The sequence below is a fragment of the Neofelis nebulosa genome, chromosome X (genome assembly GCF_028018385.1).
Source record: "Neofelis nebulosa isolate mNeoNeb1 chromosome X, mNeoNeb1.pri, whole genome shotgun sequence".
Classification (NCBI taxonomy): domain Eukaryota; kingdom Metazoa; phylum Chordata; class Mammalia; order Carnivora; family Felidae; genus Neofelis; species Neofelis nebulosa.
Genome location: NC_080800.1, coordinates 32,141,540 through 32,169,436, shown reverse-complemented (window position 1 = coordinate 32,169,436; position 27,897 = coordinate 32,141,540). Strand labels below are relative to the sequence as shown.

The 27,897-nt window shown below is 35.6% G+C and overlaps 1 protein-coding gene across 1 annotated transcript in view; it reads right to left on the bottom strand.

Annotated features, from left to right (window-relative positions):
- Positions 1 to 2,051: 2,051 nt before the first annotated feature.
- The window catches only part of CFAP47 (cilia and flagella associated protein 47), a 540,470-nt gene continuing 514,624 nt past the window's right edge, over positions 2,052 to 27,897 (bottom strand). The window contains exons 65-66 of the mRNA XM_058712583.1: positions 7,306 to 7,474; positions 2,052 to 3,020 (exon numbers count right to left, since the gene is read on the bottom strand). Of these exons, the coding sequence (XP_058568566.1) occupies positions 2,808 to 3,020; positions 7,306 to 7,474 (382 nt within the window). The 3' untranslated portion in view covers positions 2,052 to 2,807. The remainder of the gene's footprint in view (positions 3,021 to 7,305; positions 7,475 to 27,897) is intronic.

Here is a 27,897-nt window from a genome sequence, read left to right as displayed (position 1 = left end):
CCCTGAGCTAAGAATGTGAGTTACTTCAAGCTCCTGTGTTCCCACCTACACTTGTCTCCACATTTTCTACCACTCCCCAAATCATTTATCCTCACCACCAACCACTGCTTGTCCCTGGGTATGCTATGTTCTGTCACATCTGTCTGCTTCGGCACATGTTCCTTCTCCCAGTCTGGGGTCATACTCCCCTTTCATACCTGGGAGACTCCAACTCCATATGGAACATCTTCCTTGAGGCCTTTTCTCACTCCATCGGCAGGGCCTTACCTCTGTGTTTTTACAAGATCTCAGTCACAGCACCTTCCATATGGTCTGGAAACTACCTGCTCACACCTGTCTTCTCCATTAGTGAGGGGGCACTTGCACTAAAGGTCTGCTTAGGGCTCGTTTGTTTTTAAATCAAGGTTGAGCACAGACCCTAGCTTGGAGAAATACTTAGCACCTGTTTTATTAAGTAAAGGCATAAACACATGAGTAAATTAACAGATCTTTGACCAAGGTTCAAGGATTCTACAATGATAAATCAGCATATGTATTTCTTATTTTTATTTTTTTAAATTTATTTTGAGAGAGAGAGAGAGCATGCGCACAAGTGGGGGAGGGGGCAGAGACAGAGGGAGAGAGAGAGAATCCCAAGCAGAGTCCACACTGTGAGCACAGAGCCCTGACTGGGGCTCAAACTCACAAACCACGAGATCATGACCTGAGCCGAAGTCGGATGCTCAACCGCCTGAGCCACCCAGGTGCCCCAGCATTATGTACTTTTTAAAACATGGGGTACGTGGGTGGCTCAGTCGGTTGAGCGTCCGACTTCGGCTCAGGTCATGATCTCACGGCTCGTGACTTCAAACCCCATGTCGGGCTCTGTGCTGACAGCTCAGAGCTTGGAGCCTGCTTCAAATTTTGTGTCTCCCTCTCTCTCTGCTCCTCCCCCGCTCATGCCGTGTCTCTCTCTCTCTCTCTCTCCTTCAAAAATAAATTTAAAAAAACATTAAAAAAAATTTAAATGTGCAGTGTCAACACACATGGAACCTTTAGATTCCAGAAAAATCTTATCTTTCATTCTATAGGAAATTCACTTGCTAAAGAGAAAATTAAAGTCCCCAAATAGGAAACTCCAGGTAAAACCTCCTACTGCCTTTTTAGACTCCTTTTTCAATATAAAGCCACAAATGTCGGCACACTATAGTATGTTACTTGTCCTCTAGAGATAAGGAAGAAGTTTGTGGATATTGTTAGACTTCTTTCTGGTTATTCACTCTATTCCCCATGTAACTGCTCTAGTCTCTGAATTAATGTGATGCCTTTTGGCCTTAGGAACCATTGATAGTCACAAGTGCTGGACTAAGAAATAGTGGAAAGTGTACAGTGTGACAGTTTCAAATTATTGGAGCACTTCAGATAGGAGAGCAGTTGTGATTCTTGGAACGATCAATATAAGAAGGTTTAAGATTATGTAAATATAATGCATTACCATAAACACCAAAATATAACAGCACTTAGATCTCTTCATACATTCATGGCAAATATGATTTTACTTTCCTAAGGATTTGGAGAAGTTTTATAAAGGCTTTGTGAGAAATACACTCAGAGACTGACCAAACCCCTCCTCCCACATATGGTATGGCAGAAGAAAGGACAGACAAATAATCTATGACTCTATACTCAAAGAAACATGTTTAGAGAGCCAGAGAACAATAGAAGCTTTTGAAGACTCACAGAATTTTAGCTTTTGTCCTTTTTTGGGGAAGAAAAATCTGGGACACATGGGCCTCTACTCTCCTCTACTTGAGTATCTGCAGACAAGACTAATGGACTGCATAGACGTTTCCCTAGAATTCCACTTAACACCATGTGAAGAAATTATAATCAGTCCATTTACAGTGATTCCTAAAGGCCATTTCTGACCTAGTACAGGGTTGCCGAATTTTTCTATAAAGTACCAGAGAGTAAATATTTTAAACTTTGTAGCTTTATGGTTTCTGTCCATTGAAGCTTGCTGTTAGAGCGCAAAAGCAGGCACAGACAATACACAAAGAAATGACTGTGGCTATGTTTCCGTAAAACTTTATTTATAGACAATAAAATGTGAATTTTATGCAGTTTTCTTGTGTTACTTAATATTCTTCTATTAATTTTTTCAACCATTAAAAAATGCAAAAGTCTCTTATTTGTTAGTAGGGGTATAAAAAGAAGTGGAAGACTAGATCTATGGTTTGCAAATTCTTGTCCTGGTATAATTCTTTTGTTTTGCACGTAAGAAAATAGGGCACAAAAAGGGGAAGCGATTTGCTTAAAATCATATGAATGACTAACTCATGGCAGAGCCAGTCATTTTGTGCCAAAGTGTCTTAAAGATGGTCCGTATTTGCTATTTATTATTATATTTTTCTGACTGACAACTATCGAGCAAAATGCTCTCTTTTACTTTGAGAAAATGAATTTTCTCCAGGATCATTTTGAAATATATCTATATTGTTTAAAGACTCACTGTAGAAGCATACGGACTACATATACTTATGTGCATGGATTTCTAAGCTGAAATCATTTTTGTTTTGCTACAAATGTACTCTGTAACTTAAAAGGGAACCAATCCCAATAATTTGCAACCAGTCTATTTTCAAAGATACACATAACAGAAATCAGGTATAACACATTCAGAGAATAGATTTAGTCAGTTTAAAAAGTAGAGAAAGCCTATTATAACTGAAATGTTACTCCTTAGAAATATTCCAGAAGACGAAAGAACAATCATGAAAATATGTTCAATTCTACTGAAGCTCAAGAAATATTTTGGGAAAAAGTATTTATTTATTCTTCAACATCAAAGGCGCACCCTTGATGGTAGAGGACACCCCTGTCCTTATGAGTTTAGCATTTTCACGGATAAAATTGTGCTGACCAACTGGCCTTCTATCAAACATCTTGTTAGTAGTGTCAACTTTGGCTTTGACATTCATCGGTGGCTTGGTAACTTGAGGTAACCCATTGATACCATACAACCAGTACATGTCCGGTGTCTGGAAACAAAGAGAGGAGAAATTTCACATGAAATATTCAAGGATTGAGAGAATACCTTCTCTCTTCTCCATGCAAGGTGTGGGAAAGGTACAAAACTGAAAGTGTGCTGGTCATAGATAATTAACATGGAAAATAAATTCAGGAAAGCATTTGGTTTTATGAATTAAGAACCACGGGGCACCTGGGTGACCCAGCTGGTTAAGCATCCAACTCTTGATTCTGGCTCAGGTCACAATTTCATGGTTTGTAGGATAGAGCCCTGCATCGGGCTCTATGCTGTCACTGCAAAGCCTGCTTCGGATTCTCTCTCCTCTTCTCCTCCTCCCTCTCAAAATAAATAAACATTAAAAAAAAAAAAAAAAGAACCACTCACTACAAGGTCCCTCAGAGATAGAGGTCTGCACCAAGGGTGAACTCAGCATTCATATGATCTAAGGGGAAGCAATCTATTTTCTTTGCATGAAACTGTTGCCCAGCATGAACTACATAACTAATGGAAACCATGCCTTCCAAGATGAACTTATCCATGAGAATTTAACTGTGGCTATAGAACGGACTGGTAAAATATGTCGAGCTTCTGTTTTTTTAGATTATGAAAGTCTATAAATAATACAACCATTTGAAATTACTGAGCATTGTATAAATCATTAATGACAGTCATAATCTAAATCCAAGTTAGTACCACTTAGGGATTTCTTTAAAGATCCATCGTTTTTGTTTTTTTTTTCTGTATATATGCACAGGACGGCAGAAGTGAATTACAAAGCCTAGCATTTTCTGCATGTTTATGTTCATACTTAAATCCCACTGCTCTTGCAGAATTTCCTGATGCTGTGTTTATCTAGGCCTTCTTCCCCACGATAAGATTAGGATCACGTGTGTTCCGAAAACTCATTCAGGATAAATCCAGGCTAAGTGAATATTGCAATAACATGAGTCAGGGTGTGAGGGGTAATGTGATATCCATCGAAGAATGTTAAGTGCAGGATTTTCTTGCACACCTGGAATGACCCTATTTTAATTGTTAACTGGCTCTTCCATCCAGTGCTCATAGTAATTGTGTATTCAGAATCAAAGAGGTAAAAGCGAAACCAAAAACTATACTATAACTGGAACATTTTCCTTCACATAAGGATGTTCGATTGGTGTAAAAACACCCCCAACTCTGTAGCCCCATTGATGTAAATAGTCTACAGTGTGTCTTCCACACTATTTTCCATAGAAATTCTGTAAGATGAAATTCCAGTTGCCCACTATGGTAATTGACTTGATAAAGCACTCTTTATTGGTTTTTATTCCTTTTCTGTCTCACATCTTGGCTTCCCTGCATCTGTTTCTTTAGATCACATAGCAAATGTGCTACTTGGATTTGAATCCTTATTTTGGATTTTTGCTTAAGAGGAAATACAAACCAAAATATATATTCTATACATATAATATATATATATTCTATTTCTTACAGTTTTATGACAATGATTTATTCCCATAAAAGCAATGTATTTATATACATATTACTTATGTCTGGTTATGTCTCTAGCTATAACAGGTCCATCTATGTTACTTTTGCACAAGCATATGTTTTATCTTGGATAATTTTGGTAGCTTTCACATTTTTGTATAGACTACTTAAGATTTATTATGTCAACCATGGAAAGTTGAGTGGACTACCTATTCTCTTTGAGTGACATTGCTTTTTGTAAACAGTCTGACCAAGTTACTTAAGTCTCTCAAAACTAGTGATATATGCCTTCTTTAGTAGTGGGGAAAAGGCAGTTTTTAATCATTCTAAATATGGTTTAATTGAAAGAGAACTTATGAAGCTTGCTAATTTAGTTGTTGAAGTTTGTGTGGGCTAATATTTAACTGAAGTGTTCTTAAAGATCCTAATTTTTGTTTCTAAGTAAAGCACAATGAAGATCATATGTTTCATATATAAGTATTAATTGATTTAATGCTTAACATCAATAGCTTAAAAGATGATAATACCATATGCAGGGTAATTTTTATTTAGATAATGAAACTTTAAAACTTCTTCACATTTATCATGTGAGACATCATGTGAGACATCATGTGAGACATCGTGTGAGACATCATGTGACACATCATGTGAGATGTCATTAAGAGCAGGGTTTTGAGTCAGAAAGATAATGTTTGAATCATGATTTCAAAATCATTGATTTGATATCTGCAATAACTTTTATGAATCTCGAGGGCATTATGCTCAGCATAAAAAGCCAATCTCAGAAGGTCACACAGAGTATGATTCCATTCATGTAATGTTCTAGAAATTAGAAAATCATAGAGATGGAGAAAAGATTAGCAGTTGCTGCGGTAAAGGAGGAGTTATGGTATTGGACATGACCATAAAGAGCATGACACAGTTTCCACAATGTTACCAATTCTCTCAGTTGTGTTGGAAGAGTTCTGTATGTCAGTTGTGATTGTAGTTATACAGATCTACACATGGGTTCAAATTGCCTGGAAATACACACACACACACACACACACACACCACATACACGTGGAGGAAGAAGACCTCTAGCTTAGTTAACAATGTTTTGTCAATGTCAATTTCCTTCTTTTGATATATTACTGTAGCTCTATAAAATCTCACCATTGGGAAAAGCTGGGAGAAGTATTCATAGGACTTTATGTACTATTTTTGCAACTTCTTATAAGTTAATACTTTTTTTAAGTTAAAAAATAAGAGACGTGTGAGTCAATTGGAAATTTGAACACTAAATGGAGATTTGATATGTTGTGATACTAAGGGATTATTGTTAATTTTCAGATGTGATAAAGGTATCATGGTTATGATTTTGGTCTTTTAGAGATTAATAGGAAATAGTTGAAGATAATATGATGTCTGGGATTTTCTTCAAAATAATATGGAATATGGGGAAGGGGGTGGGAATACACTTGAAGTGACCTTGATTTGATAAGTGTTCACCCTGGATGATGAGTGTATGTGGAGTAATTATTCACTTTATTCATATTCACATTTGGAATTTTCAAAAATAAAAATAGAGTCAACAAAAGTGATTTCTTCAACACATTTCAATATCAATTTTTTCCCACATAAGCTTTATCAAACTGTACCACTTCAGACTAAATGAAAATTTCATATTTTCATTTGATCCCATATGTCAACTTACTCTCTCACAGAAACCCTTCAATTCTGCTGCCAGTATTTTAATTGTCAAATCAACATAGGGAAAACAGGCACAGCTTATCTTGGGAAGGCCTCCAAAGTAATTCATTTCAAAAATGTCAACTGTGCACTAGGTAAAATAAACATCATTTTCGTTTGTAAACCTGCTTTTAAATATATCATTTAATCCCTTAGAGTAAGAGTATGTCATTATTTCTTAAGAAATAGGTACAATATGATCATTTTAAACCAAGCATCAATACAGCAAAGGGCAATGTGCGGCAAAGCCCCAGAGGCTTTGTATTGTTATTACCTGGGTTGTAAAAACTCCCAGAAAGATGAAAAATATAAACAATTTTCTCAAGAAATATTCAACATTATTCTTTTCTCTATTCATTAAAAGGGCAACAACACATCTTTCTGCCCGTTGCACTGCCTAATTAGTGTCTGATTTAGAAGTCTAGTAATCACTTTGGCACCAGTGGTTGTGTCTTGAAACATAACTACACGTCCTTTGTGTCTGTGCTACTGAAAATAGACACTGGCAATAGGCATCTTTTCATAAATAGTTTGAAAGCTGTCTTTAGCCTAGAAGCTATTAGCAAAATACATGTGTGAAATCTTATGGAGAAATTTTGCTTGCTGCATAAATTTTCAAAATTGTGTTTACCTTAACTTTATTAAGATGATCACTTGAGCAGACTTTTATATTAATGGCCCACTTTACATTGTTTTTCTCAATTAAAAATAAATTTTATCTTCTATTTAATTTTCTTCATTTTATTTATTTAAGTTTATTTATTTATTTTTAGAGAGCACAAGAGAGCAGGGGAGGGGCAGAGAAAGAGAGGGAGACAGAGAGAATCCCAAGCAGGCTCCACACTGTCAGCATGGAGCCCAACACAGGGCTTGAACCCACAAACCACAAGATCATGACCTGAGTTGCAATCGAGAGGCAGATGCTTAACCGACTGAGCCATCCAGGCACCCCTAATTTTCTTCATTTTAGACTTTAACATTTTGGCAATACCTTATGGCTTCATCAAAGATTCCAAAATCTCTATCTCAAACCACCTGAAGTTCTTGAATAGGTTATTACAGAAAACAATATGTGAATATACAAATCACTTTACCTGTATTGCTAATGTTGCTTTGTACTTCCTACTGTACATTCGGGGTTTAAAACCCACAACGATGAGAGTTCCTTCAGTGTCAAAAGGAAGAAGTTTTCCAACCTTAGGTTTTACAAAAAACTCAGGATCACTGCCAGGTAGGAAGTATGCAGTGAATGGCTCAGGATTTCTAGAACAAAAATACAAATAGTAACCTTTAAGTTTTATCATTACTCTTTGTGAGAACTTGATGGATAGAGTTTATATCCTGTTGCACAGGACTACAGTTAAACATTAATGCTGCCATGCATCTGTGAGCCTGATGCTTGTTACTTTATCATGGTGAGGAGGCATTTTTAAAATTACTGAACAATGTCATTCTTCCCAGGGTGACAAGATGGAATTCTAAAGATTTTTTTAAATTAGGTCTTATGTATAAAAAACGTTGAAAAAAAAATTTAAAAAATAAATTATGTCTTATGTTTTTATTGTACAAAGAATAAAATGCTGTCCCTATAAAAATGTGGAGAAGTCAATGTCCCAAATTAAAATGCAATCATTTGTAAATAAATTCATATCTAAAATGCATGGCTAGAACAGCCATCAGGAAGCCTTTGTTTTTATGACTATTCCAATGTGATTGCTCACTTTCCTTTAGCTTTCCACTTGTGAAGTGAGATGAAAGTACTTTGCAGGTTTATTAAAAGATTCTTGAGCCTGAAGAGGAGTTGCTATGATCTGAAGTGAACGGAGAGGCATTTAGAATTCAAGTGACCATTTTCACATTAAGGTTGATTATATCTGAGATGAGGACTGAGAGAGAAGTTGAGAAACTCCTCTGGTAGAATAAAGCAGGGGAGGAGCACGCTGCATGGCAGGCTGTACATGAGGAATTTTGTAACCAAAGGGACAGGGGAGATGCAAGTAGAAGGCAAAGAACGGTTTCCTAGAATAGATCCAACAATGAATCACAGAAGAGGAGGTGCGAGATTCTGGTCGGGACTCAGTGATCCACCTAGCAAATGTATTGAGTATCGTCGCAGAGGGTTTGAGAAAGTGGACTATGGATATGGATGGCCTGGACTGGAATCCCAGCTCCATCTAAGTGCATAACTTGAAACAACTTACGTTTTTGGACCTCAGTTTTCATACCTGTTCAATGAAGGTAATAACCCCTATAAAGCAATTAGCTCAGTACCTGACATGTGGCAAATGCTCTATATGGATTAATCAATATTAATACAGTCAGTCATTATGATTGTTGTTTTAAAAAAATTTTTTTTTTACATTTTTTATTTATTTTTGATAGAGGGAGAGACAGAGCACAAGTGGGGGAGGAGCAGAGAGAGAGAGGGAGACACAGAATCCGAAGCAGGCTCCAGGCTCCGAGCTGTCAGCACAGAGCCCGACATGGGGCTCGAACTCACAAACCACAAGATCATGACCTGAGCCGAAGTCGGACACTCAACCGACTGAGCCACCCAGGCGCCCCTATTGTTGTTGTTTTAAAACATCTTACTACCAGTGCTAGGCAATGACGCATGATGCAATAAATAAGATGAATGTATACAACAGAATACTCAGGGGTTCTGGTGGAACAGAAGACCCAGAACCTCTTTTCTCGCAAGCAACAACAATACAAAGATCAATTCCAATTGTGAGACATTCAGAAACCAGTTGAGAGGCTTCTGTCTTCCAGGGGAGCACAAAATCAGCTGTTTGGAAGTCAGTAGAAAAATCAGTGGCATGCTCTCAGCACAGTCTGCCCTCCTCACCAGCGAAACACCACATGATTAGGAAGAAATTCTCAGTTTCCATTTCTCCCCGGGGAAGGAAACAGAAGGGTGGACCAGATATCCAACAATTGGACTTCTGGTTGGAATGTGAGGACAGCTGCCCAAGAGACTGGCTTCTGTCTTGCTTATCTTGAAGTCCTGATGGGACCTGACACACTGGAGATGCATGGGGGCTTCTAAGAAACAAAGTGGGCAGGGTGGTAGTGCTCCAGAGGTGCCAGGGTAGAGCAGACAGAAATTGTACAGCTCAAAATCTTCTCCCTAAGTGTGGAAAAAGAAGAGTGGAACATGTGTCCAATTTTCTGGATTTTCAGTGTGCTGCTCAAGGTTCTGGTTTCTATCTTGTCTCAGAAAACTGACAGAACGTGGCAAAATCTAGATGCCTGGAGGCTGCTGAGGGGGAAAATAAAGATCTGGGTGGTGTGCTGCTGCTTCAGAGTGCCTGTAGTATAGAAGACAGAGAGCAAAAGAGCAAGAAGCTAGGAACACCTGAAAAAAAAAAAAAAAAGGAAACCAACAAACTCCTTTAATTAGTAATCTTCACACACAAGTTCAGAGAGATATACTCACAAAAAAAATCTGAGAGGTCCCCAGGATCCCCACTTGGTCTAAGTGGTGAAGATCTTTCCCTGCAAGAAGCTAGTCCATAAAGACTGAGAGAGATAGCTATTTTTCCAAATGTGTGAATACCAACACGAAGTTAGAAAGAACATGAAGAAACAGGAAAAAAATTACCCAGTTAAAGGAACAAAAGAAATCTCTAGAAACACACCATAAAGAAATGAAAGTATGGGAATTAGTGACCAATTATTCAAAATAACTGTCATGAAGATGTTCGACACTTTCAGGAAAACCATACATGAACAAAACAAAGAGGCAGAAAATATAAAAAAGGGCAAACCAATTTTAGAGCTGAAGATGGCAATAACTGACCTGAAAAATTCACTAGAGGGGCTCAACCATGGATATATATGATCAAGCAGAAGGAATTAGGGAGTTCAAAGACATGTCATTTGAAATTATTCAGTTAGAGGAACAAAAAGAAAAATAAATGAAACAGAGTAAATAAAATCTAAATGACTTATATAACAACATCAAGTGGACCACTATATATGTAATGAGTCTCAAAAGAAGAGGGAAATGAGGGCAAGAAAACTTACTAAAAGAAATAATGCCAAAAAACTCCCAAATCTGAGGAAGGAAAGAAACATAGACTCGTGAAGTCCAACATATTCCAAATGGGATGAAACTAGAGAACTCCACAATGAAACACACAATCAAAATGTCAACAGTTAAAGACAAAAAGATAATCTTGAGAGGAGCAAAGGAAAAAAGGATTCCTCATATATAAGGCCACCCTTGTAAGACCATTAGCAGATTCCTCAGTAGAAACCTTGTAAGCCTGAAGTGAGTGGGATGATATATTCAAACTGCTGCAAACAAACTGTCAACCCAAAATACTATATCTAGCAAAACTGTCCTTCAAAAATGAAGAAGATAAAGAATTTCTTGATAAACAAAAGCTGAGGGAGTTAATCACCATTAGACATGTCTTACAAAACATACTAAAGGGAGTCCTTCAAATTAAAATGGAAAGATGTTAAACAGCAACACAAAAGTATTTGAAAGTCAAAGCTCACTGGTAGGGGTAAATACAAAGAAAAATACACAACACTGAATACTGTAATGGGGGTATACGAACCATTTTTTAATTGTGGCATAGAAGTTAAAAGACAAAAGTACAAAAAATAAAAATTATAAAACGTATTAATCGTACACAATATAAAATGTGTAATCTGTACATCACTAACAAAGTATAGAGATTTTGTATTCAGTTAAAGTGGTTATTAGCTTAAAAGAGATTTTTTTAACCTGTAAGTTGTTTTATGTAATCTTCATTGTAATCACAAACACCTATGGAAGATACCAAAAAGAAAAATGAGAAGGGAATCAAAGTGTGTCACTAAAAAAACCATCAAAACTACACAAGGGAAGACAGCAACAAAGGAAAAGATGGACAAAAGAACATAGAGAAAACAACAAAATGACAACAGTAAGTACTTCCCTACCAATAATTATTTTAAATATAAAACAGACACCCCAGTCACAAGACACAGAGCTAATTGAATAAAAAACAAGTATATGCTGTCTACAAAAGACTAACTTTAGATTTAAAGATACACATAAGCTGAAAGTTAAAGGAAGGAAAGAGATATTCCATGCAAATGGTAAACAAAAGAGAGTGTGGATAGCCTTACTTATATTAGGCAAAATAGACGTAATAAAACTCCGTGACCAGAGACAAGGACATTATATAATGACAAGATCAATTCATAAGAATGATATAATAATTATACATGTCTATATATATATGCCCAACAGCAGAGCACTTAAATGTATGTACAAAAGACTGACAGAATTAAGGGAGAAATATACAAATAGAATAATAGAAATAACATCATGTTCAACACTGAAAAGCCAAAGCTTTTCCTCTAAGACCACTATCTCTGTTAGCAGATGACATAATCATATATGTAGAATGATAACACAAAAAATCTCTTAGGACTAATAAATGAATTCAGTAAAGTTGTAGGATATAAAATCAATATGTAAAAATCGGTTGCATTTTTATACAATAGCAATGAACTATTTGAAAAAAAAAAGGAGACTTCAATACCCCATTTACAATAATGGATGGAAAACTCAGAAGATCAATAAGAAAAAAGAAGACTGGAACAACACTACAGACCAAATGGTCTGACAGATATATACAGAACACTCCATCCAACAGCCACAACATTTACATTCTACTCAGGTGCACATAGAACAATCTCCAGAGCAGATCACAGGTTAAGTCACAAATCAAGTCTGAATAAACTTAAGAAGACTGAAATTATACCAGCTATCTTTTCCCACCACAATGGAATAAAACTAGCTATCAAGAGCAGAAGGAAAACTGGGAAATAAACAAATGTGTGGAAATTAAACAACGAACTCTTGAACAACCAATGAGTCAAAGAAGAAATCAAAGACATATTAGAAAATATCTTGAGACAAATGAAAATGAAAATACAACATACCAAAGCCTATATAATGCAGCAAAAGTAGCACTTAGAGGGAAGTTTGTGGTGAAAAAAAGCCTACATTAAAAAAGAACAAAGATCTCAAGTAAACAACTTAATTCTACACCTCAAGATGGTAGAAAAAAAAAGAACTCAACCCAAAGTTAGCAGAAAGAAGGAAATAATAAAGATGAGAGCAGAAATAAAACAAAGAAAGAATTAAGAAAATCAACCAAGAGTCAAACTAAGAGTAGGTTTTTTGAAAAGATCAACAAAATTGACATTGAGCTAGACTAAGAGTGAAGACTCAAATAAGTAAAATCATAAATGAAAAAGGAGATGTTACAACTGATGCTCCAGAAATAAAAAGAATCATAAGAGACTGTATGAACAATTATATGCCCCAAAAATTGTGTAACTGAGAAGAAGAGAATAAATTCCTAGAAAAATGCAATCTACCAAGACTGAATCATGAAGAAATAAAAAATCTGAACAGATCTATCAATACTAAGGAGACTGAATCAGTAATCAAAATCCTCCCAACAAAGAAAAGCCCAGGACCAGATGGTGACTTCTATCAAATATTTGAAGAAGAATTAACACCAATCTATCTCAAACTCCTCCAAGCTAGTGCAGAGCAGCGAATACTTCCAAACTTAATTTATTTATAGCAATATTATCCTGATATCAACACCAGAAAAAGACACAAGAAAAAAACTACAGGCCAACATCCCTGATGAATATAGATGCAAAAATCCTCAACAAATACCACCAAATGGAATTCAACTGCACATTAATAGGATCATATACCATGTCCAAATAGGATTTATCCATAGGATATAAGGAAGGTCCAACATAAGAAAGTCAATATGATAAACCACTTTCACAGAATGAAGGATAAAAATACATAATAATCTCAATCTATGCAGAAAAAGCATTTGACAAAATTCAACACCTTTCTATGATAAAAACACTCAACAATCTAGGAATAGAAGGAAATTACTTCAACATAATAAAGGTCACATATGAAAAGCCCACAGCTAACATCATACTCAACACTGAAAAGCCAAAGCTGTTCCTCTAAGACCACTATCCCTGTTAGCAGATGACATAATCGTATATGGAGAATGATTACACAAAACATCTGTTAGGACTCTGTTAGGATTCTGTTAGAATTCAGCAAAGTTTCAAGATATAAAATCAACATGTAAAAATCAGTTGCATTTTTATACAATAGCAAGAAACTACTTGAAAAAAAATTGAAAAACCATCCCATTTAAAAGAGCATGAAAAACAATAAAATATTAGAAATAGATTTAACCAAGGAGGTTAGAGATCTGTACACTGCTATAAGATAATGTTGAAAGAAATTGAAGAAGAAACAAATAAATAGAAAGATGTCCCTATGTTCATTGACAGGAACAATTTAATGTTGCTAAAATGTCCATACTACCCAAAGCAATCTAAGTAATCTACAGAATCAATCCAATTCCCACCAAAATCCCAATGTCATCTTTTCAAGAAATAGGAAAAAAATTGTAAAATCCACATTTAGTGTCAAAGGATCCTGAATGGCAAAAAAAAAAAAAAATAGTCTTTTCAATAAATGTGGCTGGAAAAAATGGATAACCACATGCAGAAGAATGAAATTGGATCCCTATCTTACACTGCACACAAAAATCAACTCAAAATGGATGAAAGACATAAATATAAGACCTAAATCCCATAAAAACAAACTGCGAAAAAAAAAAAGAAGAAAACACTGGGAAAAAGCTTCTTGTCTTGGAAATGATTGTTTAGATACGACATCAAAAGCACTGGCAACAAAAGCAAAAATAAAGAAGTGGGACTATATCAAAAGAAAAAAATTCTGCACAGCAAAGGGAAAAATCAACAAAATGAAAAGGCAACCTATGGAATTGGAGAAAATATTTGTAAATCATGTATCTGATTGGGGGCTAATATCCAAAATATATAAGAAACTGGGGCACCTGGTTAGCTTAGTCGTTAAATGTCTGACTTCAGCTCAGGTCATGATCTCATGGTTCATGAGTTTGAGCCCCATGTTGGGCTCTGTGTCGACAGCCCACATGCTGGAGACTGCTTCAGATTCTGTGTCTCCCTCTCTCACTGTCCCTTTCCCACTTATGCTCTCTCTCTCTCTCTGCCTCTCAAAAATAAAAATAAACAGTAAAAAACCACAAAATATATAAGGAACTAATGCAAGTCAAGAGCAAAAAACAAACAAACAAACAAACAAACAAACAAACCCTCAAATAACCTTGTTAAAAATGGGCACAGGACCTAAATAGATATTTTTGCAAAGAAGACATACATATGGCCAACAAATATATGAAAAGAATGCTCAGCATCACTAATCATCAGGGAAATGCAAATCAAAACCACAATGAGATATCACCTCACCCCTGTTGGAATGGATATTATCAAGAAGTAAAAAAATAAGTGGCATGCATATAAAGGGAACACTTGTATGCTGTTGGTGGGATTTAAAAATGGTACAGCCATTATGGAAAATAATATGAAGTTTCCTCAAAAAAGTGAAATTGAATTACCATATGATCCAGCAATCCCACTTCTGGTTATACATCTAAAGGAAATGAAATCAGTATCTTAAAGAGATTTCTTCATTCTCATGTTTATTGCAGCATTAGTCATAATAGCCAAGATATAGAAATAACCTAAGTGTCCAGCAACAGATGAGTGGATAAAGAAAATGTGGTTTATATATAAAGTGGAATATTATTAAACCATAAAGAAAACAGTTAAACATTGTCATTGCAACAACATAGATGAACTTGAAGGACGTTATGCTACGTAAAATACACCAGATGCAGAAAAACAAATTCTACATGATCTCACATATAAGTAAAAGCTAAAAAAAGTAGAACTCATATAAGCAGAGTACAACAGTGATTGCCCAGGGGCTGGGGATTGGAAGAAAGGGGAGGATTTTGGTCAAAGGGTACAAACTTTCAGACTAGGATAAATAAATTCTGGAGATCTAATGTACAGCATGGAGACTATAGTTAATAATGTATTGTATACTCAAAATTTACTAAGACCGTGAATCATTAGTGTTCTTGACACACACAAAAAAGGTACCTATGTGAGGTGGATAGGTTAATTACTGTGATTTGGAGAATCATTTCACAATACATATGTATATCAAATTGTTGAGTTGTACACCTTAAATATATACGATGTTTATTTGTGAATCATACCTAAGTAAAGTTGGAAAAAAATTGAAAAAAAAAATTAAAAATAACAACCTTAACAGTAAAGAATAAACTTTTGACAGAAGAATTGCAAATCCCAGTTAGGACAGATACTTACAGAAACTAACCCTTCAAGTATGCGGCATTTCTTAAATTATACTGTTCAGTAGGGTGCCTATTTTGCTTACATCTGCCAAAGTTAATGCTAGCTATAAACCTCTAAAGGAACAGAAATATTGATCAGTGTCCCCAGGGCTACCGATACTGAAAATACAGCTCGGAGGTTTGACATGTTCTCTAGCCTACCACAACTCAGAACGGTCTGAATGTGAGGTTGATAGGATACCAAGCTGAGATAGGATGTGAAGAAGGGTTTCTCTGTTGAGGTGTCAACTGGAGGAGAGGAGACAGGAGCTGAGGCATCTTATCTAAATGGACACTCTGCCTACTACACATTACCAAAGCTGGTAATTCGCTTTGTTCTTTGCAGTGATTGTGTAAAGATGTGTGTTTGTGCGTGTGTGTGTGTTTAGGTAAAGTGGATACAGTGATACCTATTTAGTAGTATCTTAAAAATTAAATACTTCTATACATGCTAAACATTTAGTAGGAATGAAACACATATTTACTATTTTGTTTACTGTGTTGTTCTTATGTAGAGCAGCAGAGGAATAAGAAAAATGGGGTGATAATGAATGTTAACTTAAGTGGACTCATATTGTCCTGTATTTAACACAGCTCTGATCTTTACTGAAAACCCATTATTTTCAGGGTTTTTTTTTAAATAACAATATCACTAAGAACAATAGATAAGCTGTTTTGAATCTCTGAATTCTCCTATGTGTTTCTCTGAACTCTTCAGAACATTTTGCATCTCTAAATCATCATACCCACAATTATCCCTCAACAAACTATGGTCTTTTTAATTTTTTTAATGTTTATTTATTTTTGAGACAGAGAGAGAGAGAAAGAGAGAGAGAGAGGGAGAGAGATTGAGAGAGAGAGTATGGGGGAGGGGCAGAGAGAGGGGGAGATGCAGAATCCGAAGCAGGCTCCAGGCTCTGACCTGTTAGCACAGAACTAGATGCAGGGTTCGAACCCAGTAACTGTGAGATCATGACCTGAGCTGAAGTCAGACACTCAACCGAATGAGCCACCCAGGTGCCCCAAACTATGGTCCTTTTAAATAATGAAAATATAAAATGAACTGTATTTCTTAAAATAGCCTTTCTTGGTTCCTTCTCTTTCCTCCTTGCCTGGAGATTCTATGTTGTATGGATTAATTTAAGAGACAGAATAGCTACCACTTCATGGCTTGCCATACAGTATTTTCTGCTCTTTTCCCTTCCCTGTATGCTCAGCAAACAAGAAAAATGGGTAGTCATTAGGGCACAGAGTCATTTACCTTCAGAACTTACTTCACTCTTGATAACTGAAAAACAAAAAAAAAACACCCTAAAAAGAACAAAAACCAGGAGATGCTGAGTTGGTTTGTGGGGAAGCTTGTCAAATGCTGAATATGGTTAGGTCAATCTGACTTCCTGACCCATCTTGTTTCTTTTTCACACATTCCCCCACTAATTTCATAGATCTTCTGAATGACTTGAGATTTCTAACACCTGACCAGGTATAGCCTCCTCAGAGATGGGAAGTAAACTGGATATAGTCAGTAGCTTATCTACATCAATGAGTCACCTAATATAAATGTAAAGACAGACTTGGTACAGCATAGTTTTCAAATGCCCTAGAAAATTGATCCATGAAGAGAGAATAAATTCACCCCCTTCTGCTGCTTGGTATGTTGCCCACCATGATCTGAGCCTTGTCACTCAAGAAGAATTCCAGCTGATGATGATATCTAGGAGGAACCTGGGGAGAGTTTATTGACTTAGAAGATGCTTAAAATACTCAAGTAAGTAGATTCCACTATAGCATACTGACACATTCTTTTAACACTTCTGCCATTGAAATGTGAGGCCTACGTTCCATTCCCTTTCATAAATCCAAGCCAGCATAGTGACTCTCTTGTAACCAACAGGATGTGGCTGAAGTGATGTTGCATAACTTCTAGGTCAATGTCAGAAAATGCCATGTGGTTCTTTTGGAATGCATACTATGAGGAAGAAGTCACCATGTACAAAATCCAACTACTTGAGACACACGTTATATAGACACTACATGTAGGCACTATTTGCCAACGAGAGCTGCACTGTTAGCCAACAACTAGCATTCACAGCCAACTGTCAGAGTTAACCATTTTGATCGGCTAGCTCAGTCATGCCTTCAGATGACTGTAGACATGATCAATATGTGATTGCACCTTCATGAGAGAGCTTCAACCATTAAAATGTACCAAAAATGTATCCCAAATCTGCACACTAAATGTGTTTAATGAGGACAATTCTATTTTCTGTTGAATCTTTAAAAAAATCCTCCTGTGTCAATAATATAAGGGTTGCATTATTACATCTTCAGAGTGGAAACTGAACAAAGCTAAAATCTATACTTTAGAAAATATTCTGTTGGCATTTTTGGATATTTCAGTAACTTTAATTCATTTACTCAATATAAGAGGGCTGTCAGAGTTCAGCACATAAGAATCAAATTTTATTTCATATTTTGAGTGCATTTGACATATATGATGAAATATCCTAAAATTTCTGAGAAATGCAATCATCCACTAGGAAAATGTTTATTGAAATCTATAAAAGTACAGGTATATTTAAGATTTCTGTTGAGACTCTCTTGGCACTTAATGTTTCTGGAAATACATTATAATAAAAGATATTAGCTGCTTCTGATTTTATTTTTATTTTCAAAAAATTTTTAGCTGCTTCTAATCTTACATAAAACACTTGAAAGAATATCTGTAATATTAATTAAAACTGAACACAGAAAAGAATTGTAAAGAAGAATGATTGTTTCCCTTTTGCTTCTTCTACACAAATACATTGCCGTAATTGCCTTATTCTCTGACTTAAAAAATATACAAGGGCATAAAAAAACTGTATTGTTTTAGAAACTGAATCATATGCCACACAGTTTCTGTTGTAGCATTAAAAAAATAACCCTCAAGATATTAAAAAAATCAAGATGCCCAGTGAAAACACAAAAGTAAATTCAATGGCAGTTCGAAGAAATTGATTTTGTAACTGTCTTAATTTTTCCAAACACCAACTGAAAGTATGAAAGTATGTTCCAAATCAGTTGGGATTGAATTGAGAAAAAAGTTAATGTAAAGAAATCAAGAAAGTGAGAACTGAGCTCCTAATTTATTACTTTGAGAAGGCTGAGTGAGACATAGATGCAATCTTGACCTTGTATCATAAAAAATATCAGGTTCAGCTTATCTGTAAAATATTTTTACAGATATGGTCAGAGCCTATACAAACTAGGATATTTTCCAAGACATTGGGGGGAATGAATCATATTGGTATCTGAATTAAAATGGATATTCAGTAGGATGTAACATGCATAGTCTTTCCTCCTTCTGACAGTAAACATGGGCCTTGGTTGATGTCTCTCTTCCACTAACTATGCAAATGCAAGGGGTTTCCAATTAGATCTGGAGAGAAAATAGACCAATGAGAGTAATTTTTCAATTTAGACGAAATAATCATGATGCTATTCTTCCAGAAAACTCATACATTTCATTTTATATCTTTATTGACTGTTTTCCTTTATAAGTATACCCCAAATTTTCAGACTTTTAAAACTGTAATCTCTTATAACTGATTATTGAATTATATAATTGTAGCTGTCAAAAGCAATCCCAAATAAGGCAATGAAGGATGGAATTTGTGTTATTTTGAATTCAAATGCTTTCGTTTCTACCTTTTCATTAAGTTAAACACAGGATAATATTACACAGTGATTAATTAATATTAACAAGGATAGAATACAATGGCTCAGATAGTCTGAACTCTATGAATTATTTATTTCCCACAACCGGGAAAGAATAAAGATCATTTTACTCATTAAAGGCCCATACAGGTTATGAAATCAGTTCACTTTCTCATATTTTAGGGAGCAACTCTTGCTTCTCTTTAGTTAATTTTCACCTGTAAGGGAAACATGTTGTAGATCATCTAAAACAGACCTGTAATAATGAAGACTGTGGGCAAAGCCCAAGTGTTGTGCAGGCCAGATGTACATATAAAACCGGATGAAGGAAAATGGATTTCCTGCTCAAGAGGCAATTTTCTCAGAGTAAACAATTATGATATTAAAATTTCTTGCCTGCCAATAAACAGAAAGTCATTTTTGCACTCCTGATTGCAAAGGTGATAGTTTAAAACTGACCAAAATGAGAAAGTTATACAGGCCAATCAGTAAAGAATATTTATTAAGTTATTAGAAGAGCAGAGTTCTAATCATGCCCATAACTGTGTTTATTTGTAGCTGATTGAGCCATTAAAAATTTTCTTGATTACAGTAAACAATTTACTTTGCAAAGACACCAAATATATGGATGTCATGGTTTTATGCAGTAAATAGGGATACAAATAGACACTTCTTAACAAACTATGACTGAACTTTAAAAAATGTTTTTAAAAGTTTTACAAGATTTTTCAATAGAAACCACAAATAATTATGTATGCTAGTATTTACCAGAAACCTAAGAAATGCATCAAGCATTTATTTTGTTCCTAAGTACATTTTGAGGCAAATTTATATGAAATAATCACTGTTACTTATTGTCATGGAAATCAAAATACTTGGGGATTTTCATTCTTTCAAAGCATACTTGTTAAGCATCTCTTATTAATCATCTAATAATTGTCTGGCACTGACCAAGACAGTCCTAGTCCCTCTCTTCGTTGAACTCAAGCTAATGGAGACAGTAGACATTAAATGACAAGACTCATAAGCAAACTTCTGAAAACTAAAATCAAAGAAAACATCTTGAAAGAGACTAGAGAAAATGCAATGTTACCTACAGGGGAACAACAATTTAATGACAGCACATTTCTCCTCAGAAACCATGCAAGCCAGAAGGAAGTGGCACAATATTTTTCAACTAATGAGAGAAAAGAACTCTGAACCATGAATTCTATATCAAACAAAAATATTCTTCAATAATGAAGGGAGAGTAAAGACAGGATCAGATTAAGGAAAGCTAAGTGAATGTGTCACTAGCAGAGCTAACCTTATAGAATAGTTAAAGGAAGTTCTTTTAACAAAAATAAATGAAAATAGAAGGAGGCTGGTTCTTCAGGAGGAAAGAAAAACAATGGAGTGAGGAAAAATAGGGGTAAGTACAATGGACTATCCTTCTCATGAGTTTTTACAATTATATTTTACAAGTGAAGCAAAAATTATAGTGTCATCAGGCATGATGCTCAATATATATAATGACAATATTTAAGACATTTACATTTAAAAAGTGAGGAGGGTGAAGGAAGCAAATGAAAATGAAGTTTACATACTTACCTCGAGGTAGAAAAATGTCTATAGCAGTAGACTGAATTGTTGCATATGAATATGGTAATATTGACATCAACTACTAAAAACAAACTATGCAATGACACATATATTTAAAAAACTATAGGTAAATAACAACGGGTTCTAAAAACAGTTCAGATTACCAATAGAAAGGCAAGAAAAGGGAAGTAGAGGAAAGGAAGTGAACAAACAGAATGAATAATAAAATGGCAGAAATAAATTTAAGATATTAATAATTACTTTAGATATTAGTAATGCAAATTCACACCAATGGAAGATAAGAGATCAGCAAAGCAAATCAAAAATAGATGATCAGGGGCACCTGGGTGGCTCAGTCGGTTAAGTATCCGACTCTTGGTTTCGGCTCAGGTCATGATCTCATAGTTTCATGAGTTTGAGCTTCACGTGGAGCTCTGCACTCACAGTGTGGAGCCTGCTTGGGATTCTTTCTCTCCCTCTCTCTCTGCTCCTCCCTCCCTCACTCTCTCTCAAAATAAATAAACTTAAAAAAAACTGATTTAAAAAAAAACAGATGATCAAACTAGATGCTGCCTATGAGAAATTTACTTCAAATTAATGACATAGGTAGATTAAAAGTAAAAGGATGAGAAACATTATACCATGGAATCATTTATTTCTTAAAAAGCAGGAGTAGAGCAGTAGTAATATCTATATTAATATCAGGTAAAATAGTAATATCTGTATTAGTATCAGATAAAATAGACTTCAAAGCAATACATTTATCAAAGAAAGATATATGATAAAGAGTAAATACACCAAAAATGATGCAGAAATCCTATGTTTGCATATCTGCATGTACCAAATATCAGAACTTTAAAAAGACATAGAGTAACACCAGAAAAAAAGAAATAGATTATGAATTAGAAATACAATTATGAAACAGAAATACGATTATGCCTAGAGATTTCAATACTCCCCCCTCATCAATTTTTAGAAGCATGGGGCAGAAAATCATCAAAAAAAAAAAAAAAAAAAAAAAAAAAAAAACCAAAGGAAGTGAACAATATGATCGAACTCTAAGCTTTAATACATATTCACAGAACACTCCATCCAACAAAAGAAAAATATTCATTCTTTTCAATAAACATAAAAATGACTTAAATCATAGAGTATGTTCTCTGACCATAATAGAATCAAACTGGAAATCAATAACAGAAAGATAACAGAAGTCTTCTAAAATATGTGTAAAATAAACCATACTTTTCTTGATAAAAGGGAAGCCCAAAGGAAATCAAAATACATTTAGAAATGAATAAATATGAAAATATAGCATATCAAAATTTGTGAAATGCAGCTAAAGCAGTGCCTAGAGGGAAATCTATCACAACAAATACTTAAAATAGAACAAAGTACAGATCTCAAATCAATACTCTAAGCTCTGACTTCAAAAAACTAAAAAATGATAAAAACAGGAACAACATCAAAAGATGACTGAATAAGATGTCCTTCACTCATATCTTCCATAAGAACAATAATATGGTATCCATCCATAGACAAAAGTACCTTTGTGGGAGCTTTGGGATCCATGTAGGAGATTGTGCATGAAACTTTGGTGCAGTCTAAGACTGAGGGCAGCCATTTTGAGAATGCAGCTCCATATCCAGGCGACTGACTTGCTGACTGTGGTCATGGCTACAGGGAAGGAAAAAGGTCCCTACCTACCAGGACTCCCCCTGGCAGAGGAGCTGCTGGAAGAGTAAGCATAGGACTCTTAGAAGACATTAAAGGGACATGGATACTACTATGTCACAGACTCTAAGAAACCCACACAGGGATGCCTGGGTGGCTCAGTCAGTTAAGCCTTTGACTCTGGATCTCAGTTCAGGTCATGACCTCGAGATTTGTGAGATTGAGCCCCATATGGTGCTCTGTGCTCATAGCAAGGGGCCTGCTTGGGATTCTCTCCCTCTGTCTCTCTGCCCCTCCCCAGCTTGTGCTCTCTCTCTGTCTCTCTCTCAAAAATAGACATCGAAAAAAAAAAAAAGAAAGAAAGAAAGAAAGAAAAAAGAAAGAAAGAAAGAAAGAAAAGAAAAGAAAAAAAGCCCACACAGAACCAATGGGGATACTTCACCTGCAGATCCCCCAGCTAGCCCACAAGCATCCCTAGCACTCTGGGTGCCTTGCCCCCATACATTCTCACCCCATGGTGACTTCCTTGTGTTTGCCCCCTACAGTAGCAAGAGAGAACCTTTATAGGTGGCTAGTGAGTAATGTGCAGAAATCTGCCCAACTCTGAAGGTCTGTAAGAACCACAAAATTGAACATTCAGCACCACCCAAGGGAAGGTGAAAGGGAGGCTGTCAGCCCTCAGAGTGGCTTGACATGGTGGACAGAATTTTGCCATAACAATAGAGTAAGAGGTATGGAGCAGACATACACATAGAAAAGCACTGACAAAGACTCAGAATCCCAAGTAGGACTGAAAGAGGTATTTCTTTATTGAAACCAGTCAGTAAAGATGGAGGAGGTGACTGCTACCTTAAATGCCAAGAGAGCAGTATGAGTCAGGAGATTGAATCAGTAACTAAAAACCTGCCAAAAAAGAAAATCCCAGGACCAGATGGTTTCACTGGTGAATTCTACCAAATATTTTAAAAAGAATTAATACCAATCTTTCTTAAATTCTTCCAAAATAATGAAGAAAAAGAAACATTCTCCAACTTATTTTACAAGATCATCATTACCCTGACGGCAAAGCCAGGTAAGGAAACTACAAGGAAAGAAAACTAAAAGCCAATATTCCTGATAAATACACGTTCAAAAATTCTCAACAAAAGACTGGCAAACTGAATTCAACAGTACATTAAAAGTTTCATATGCCACAATCAAGTGGGATTTATCTCTAGGATGCAAAGGTGGTTCGAATAAACAAATTAATAAATATGACACACCACATTAACAGTATAAAAGATAAACATTACATGATCATTTAAATAGATACAAAAAAGGCATATGACAAAATTCAACATCTTTTCATGATAAAAACTCTCAACAAATTGGATTTAAAAGGAACAAACCTTAACATAATTAAGGCCATATATGACGAGCCCATAGTTAACATCACACTCAGTAGTGAAAGGTTGATAGCTTTTCCCCTAAGATCAGGAATAAGACAAAGGTGCCACTCTTACTGCTTCTACTCAACGCAGTACTGAAAGCCCATGTGAGAGCAATTAGGTAAGAAAAAGAAATAAAAGTCATCCAAATCAGAAAAGAAGTAAAATCACCTTTTTTCTTACAGATGATGTGATTTTACATATAGAAAATCCTGAAGACTATACCAAAAAATCTGTTAGAATCAATAAGCAAAATTTTTAGGTTACAGGATAGAAAATCAACATACAAAAATCAGTTGCGTTTCCTTATACTAACAACAAACTATCTGAAAAATAGAGAAAAGAGTCCCATTTTACAAGAGCATCTAAAAGAATAAAATACTTTGTAATAAATTTAACCAAGGAGGTTAAGGATCTTTACACTGAAAACTCTAAGATTTTGATGAAAGAAATAGACAAATAGGAAGGTATACTGTGTTTAGGGATTGGAAGGATTAATATTGTCAAAATATCCATACAACCAAAGCCATCTATAGAGTCCATGCAATTTCCATCAAAATCCCAATGGCATTTTTCATAGAAATAGAAAAAAAAAAAAAGAATCCTAAAATTTACATGAAACCATAGGAGACTCTGAATAGATAAAGCAATCCTGAGTAGAACAAAGCTGAAGGAATAACATTTTTTTTTTATTTCAAACTATATTACAAAGCTATCGTAATTAAAACAGTATGGTTCTGGCATAAAAACAGACATGTACAACAGAACAGAATTGAGAGGCCAAAGCCAGAAATAAACTGTCACATATGCTGTCAACTTATATTTGATAAGAGAGCCAAGAATACCCAATGGGGAAAAGACAGTCTCTTAATTAAATGGCTCTAGGAAAACTGGATAATTCTATGCAAAAGAATGAAATTGGACACTTAAGCCATTCATGAAAATTAAAAAAAAATGGATTAGAGACTTAATTTAGGACTTGAAACTCGGGCGATGGGGTGGTTCACTCGGTTAAGTGTCCGACTTCGGCTCAGGTCATGATCTTGTGGTTTGTGGGTTCGAACCCCGTGTTGGGGTCTGTGCTGACAGCTCGGCGCTCGGAGCTCAGAGCCTGGAGCCTGGAGCCTGCTTCAGATTTTGTGTCTCCCTCTCTCTCTGCCCCTCCCCCACTTGTGCTCTGTCTCTATCAAAAATACATAAATGTAAAAAAAATAAAATATTTAAAAAAAGAGACCTGAAACTATAAAACTCCAAGAAAACACAGGGAAAATGCTCCTTGGCATTGGTCTTGGCAATGATTTTCCAGTATGACACCAAAAGCATGAGCAACAAAAGCAGAAACAAACAAGTGGGATTACTTCAAACTACAAAGCTTCTGCTCAGTTTTGTAGAATTTTGAGGAACTGGAGGGAATATTTGCAAACCATCTATCTTTAAGAGGGTAATAACCAAAATATATCAGGAACTCATATAACTCAATAGCAAACAAACAAATAATTCAGTTAAAATACGGGCAGAGAACCTGAATAGACATGTTTCCAAAGAAGACATATGGACGGCCAACATGTACATGATGATTACTAACATCAGGGAAATGCAAATCAAAACCACAATAAGATATTACCTCACACCTGTTAGTCTCATCAAAAAGACAAGAGACAACAAGTGTTGGTGAGGACGTGGAAAAAGGGACCCTTTGAACACTGTTGGTAGGAATGTAAATTTTTACAACCACTATGGAAAATGGTATAGAGGTGCCTCAAAAAATTAAAAAATGGACCTATTATATGATCCAGCAATTCCACTTCTGGGTATATGACCAAAATAAATGAAATCACTACTAGAAGAGATATTTGCACTCCCATGTTCACTGCAGCATTACTCACAAAAAGCTAAGACATGGATATAATCTAAGTATCTACTGACAGCTGAATGGATAAAGATAATGTGATATATACTTACAATGGAATATTATTTAGCCAGAAGAAAGAGGAAATCTTGTCATTTTCAACAACATGGATGCACCTTGAGGACATTATGCTAAGTAAGTCAGAGAAAGACAAATACTCTATGAGCTCACGTATATGTGAAATCTAAAAAAGCGGAACTCATAGAAACAGAGAGTAGAATGGTAGTTGAGAGGAATTGGGAGGTAGAGGAAATGGGGAGATGTTGGTCAAAGGGTATAAAATTCCATTTATAAGATGACCAAGTTCTGAGGATCCAATGTGATATGGTGACTATAGTTAAGAATACTGTATCATATACTCAAAAGTTACTAATAGAATAGATCTTAGGGGTGCCTGGGTGGCTCAGGTGGTTAAGCGTCTGACTCCTGATTTGGGTTGAGGTCATGATCTCGCAGTGTGTGGTATTGAGGCCTGCATGTATCAGTGCAGAGCCTACTTGGGACTCTCTCTCTCCCTCTCTCTCTGCCCCTCTGCCAGCTTACTCTCTCTCTCTCGTCTCTCTCTCTCTCAAAATAAATAAACATTAGAAAAAGAATAGATCTTAAATATTCTAACCACAATAAAAATAATGGTAACTAATTTTAAAAGACCAAAGTAAACCCACAGCAAGTAAAAGACAACAAAAATAAGAGAAGTCAATTAAAATCAAAACAGAAAATCAACAGAGAAAATCAATGAAACAAAAAGTTGATACTTTCAACAGGGTGAATAAAAGTGACAACCTGCTAGCACAATTCATAGTGATAAAAGAAAAGCTGCAAATAACCAATTTGAGAAATGAAAGAGGGGATACCACATAAGCACTGCAGATATAAAAAGTAAGGGGATATTAGAAATAACTACACACATATATTTGATAACTTAAAAAAATTTTAACATTTATTTATTTTTGAGAAAGAGAGCGAGCATGAGTGGGGGAGGGGCAGAGAGAGGGATACAGAGGATCCAAAGCAGGCTCCATACTGTGAGCACAGAGCTGGATACAGGGCTCAAACTCACCATCTGTGAGATCATGACCTAAGCTGAAATCAAGAGTCAGCCTCTTAACTGACTGAGCCACTCAGGCACCCCTATATTTGATAACTTACAAGAAAAGGAACAGTTACCGAGCAAGAGCCATTACAACTCACACAATGTGAAATAAATAAGCTGAATAAGTATACAACTATTAAAGTAATTAAATCAGTAATTTTAAAAAGCTAGTGAAGGGAAACTTCCAGGCCCACATGATTTCACTGGATAATTTTGCCAATCATTAAAAAAAAATTTGTTTAATGTTTATTCATTTTTGAGAGACAGAGAGAGACAGAACATGAGTGGGGGAGGAGCAGAGAGAGAAGGAAACACAGAATCCAAAGCAGGCTCCAGGCTCTGAACTGTCAGCACAGAGCCCGATGTGGGACTCGAACTCACTGACTGTGAGATCACGACCTGAGCTGAAGCCAACGCTTAATTGACTGAGCCACCCAGGTGCTCCAATTTTGCCAATCATTTAAAGGAGAATTACAGCCAACTGTATAAAGTATCTTCCAAAAAATAGAAGAGAAAGGAGCATTTCTGAAACTCATTTTTTTGTACCAAGCATTACCCATTTAGCAAAACGAGACAGAGACAGTACACTAATAATAGTAATGACAATAATAACAATTTGTAAGTAAGCTATAAGCCAATATTTCTCATAAACTTAGGTACAAAAATCCTGACCAAATTTTAGCAAACTAATCTGGCAATGGATAAAACACAATATATATCCAGGCCAAGTTGACTTTATTCCAGAAATGCAAATTTAGTTCAATATTTGAAATCTGATCAGTGTAATCCACCATGTCCACAAGCCAAAGAAGAAAGACAGCATGATACCATCAATTGGTGCAGAAAAATCATCTGACAAAATTCAACACCCATTCTTGATAAGGACTCTTAGAAAATCAGAGTAGGGAAATTAGGAACTGTCTTCCACAAAATGTATGCTGAAGTCTTAACCCCCAGTGCCTGTGAATATGAGTGTATTTGAAAATGGGATCATT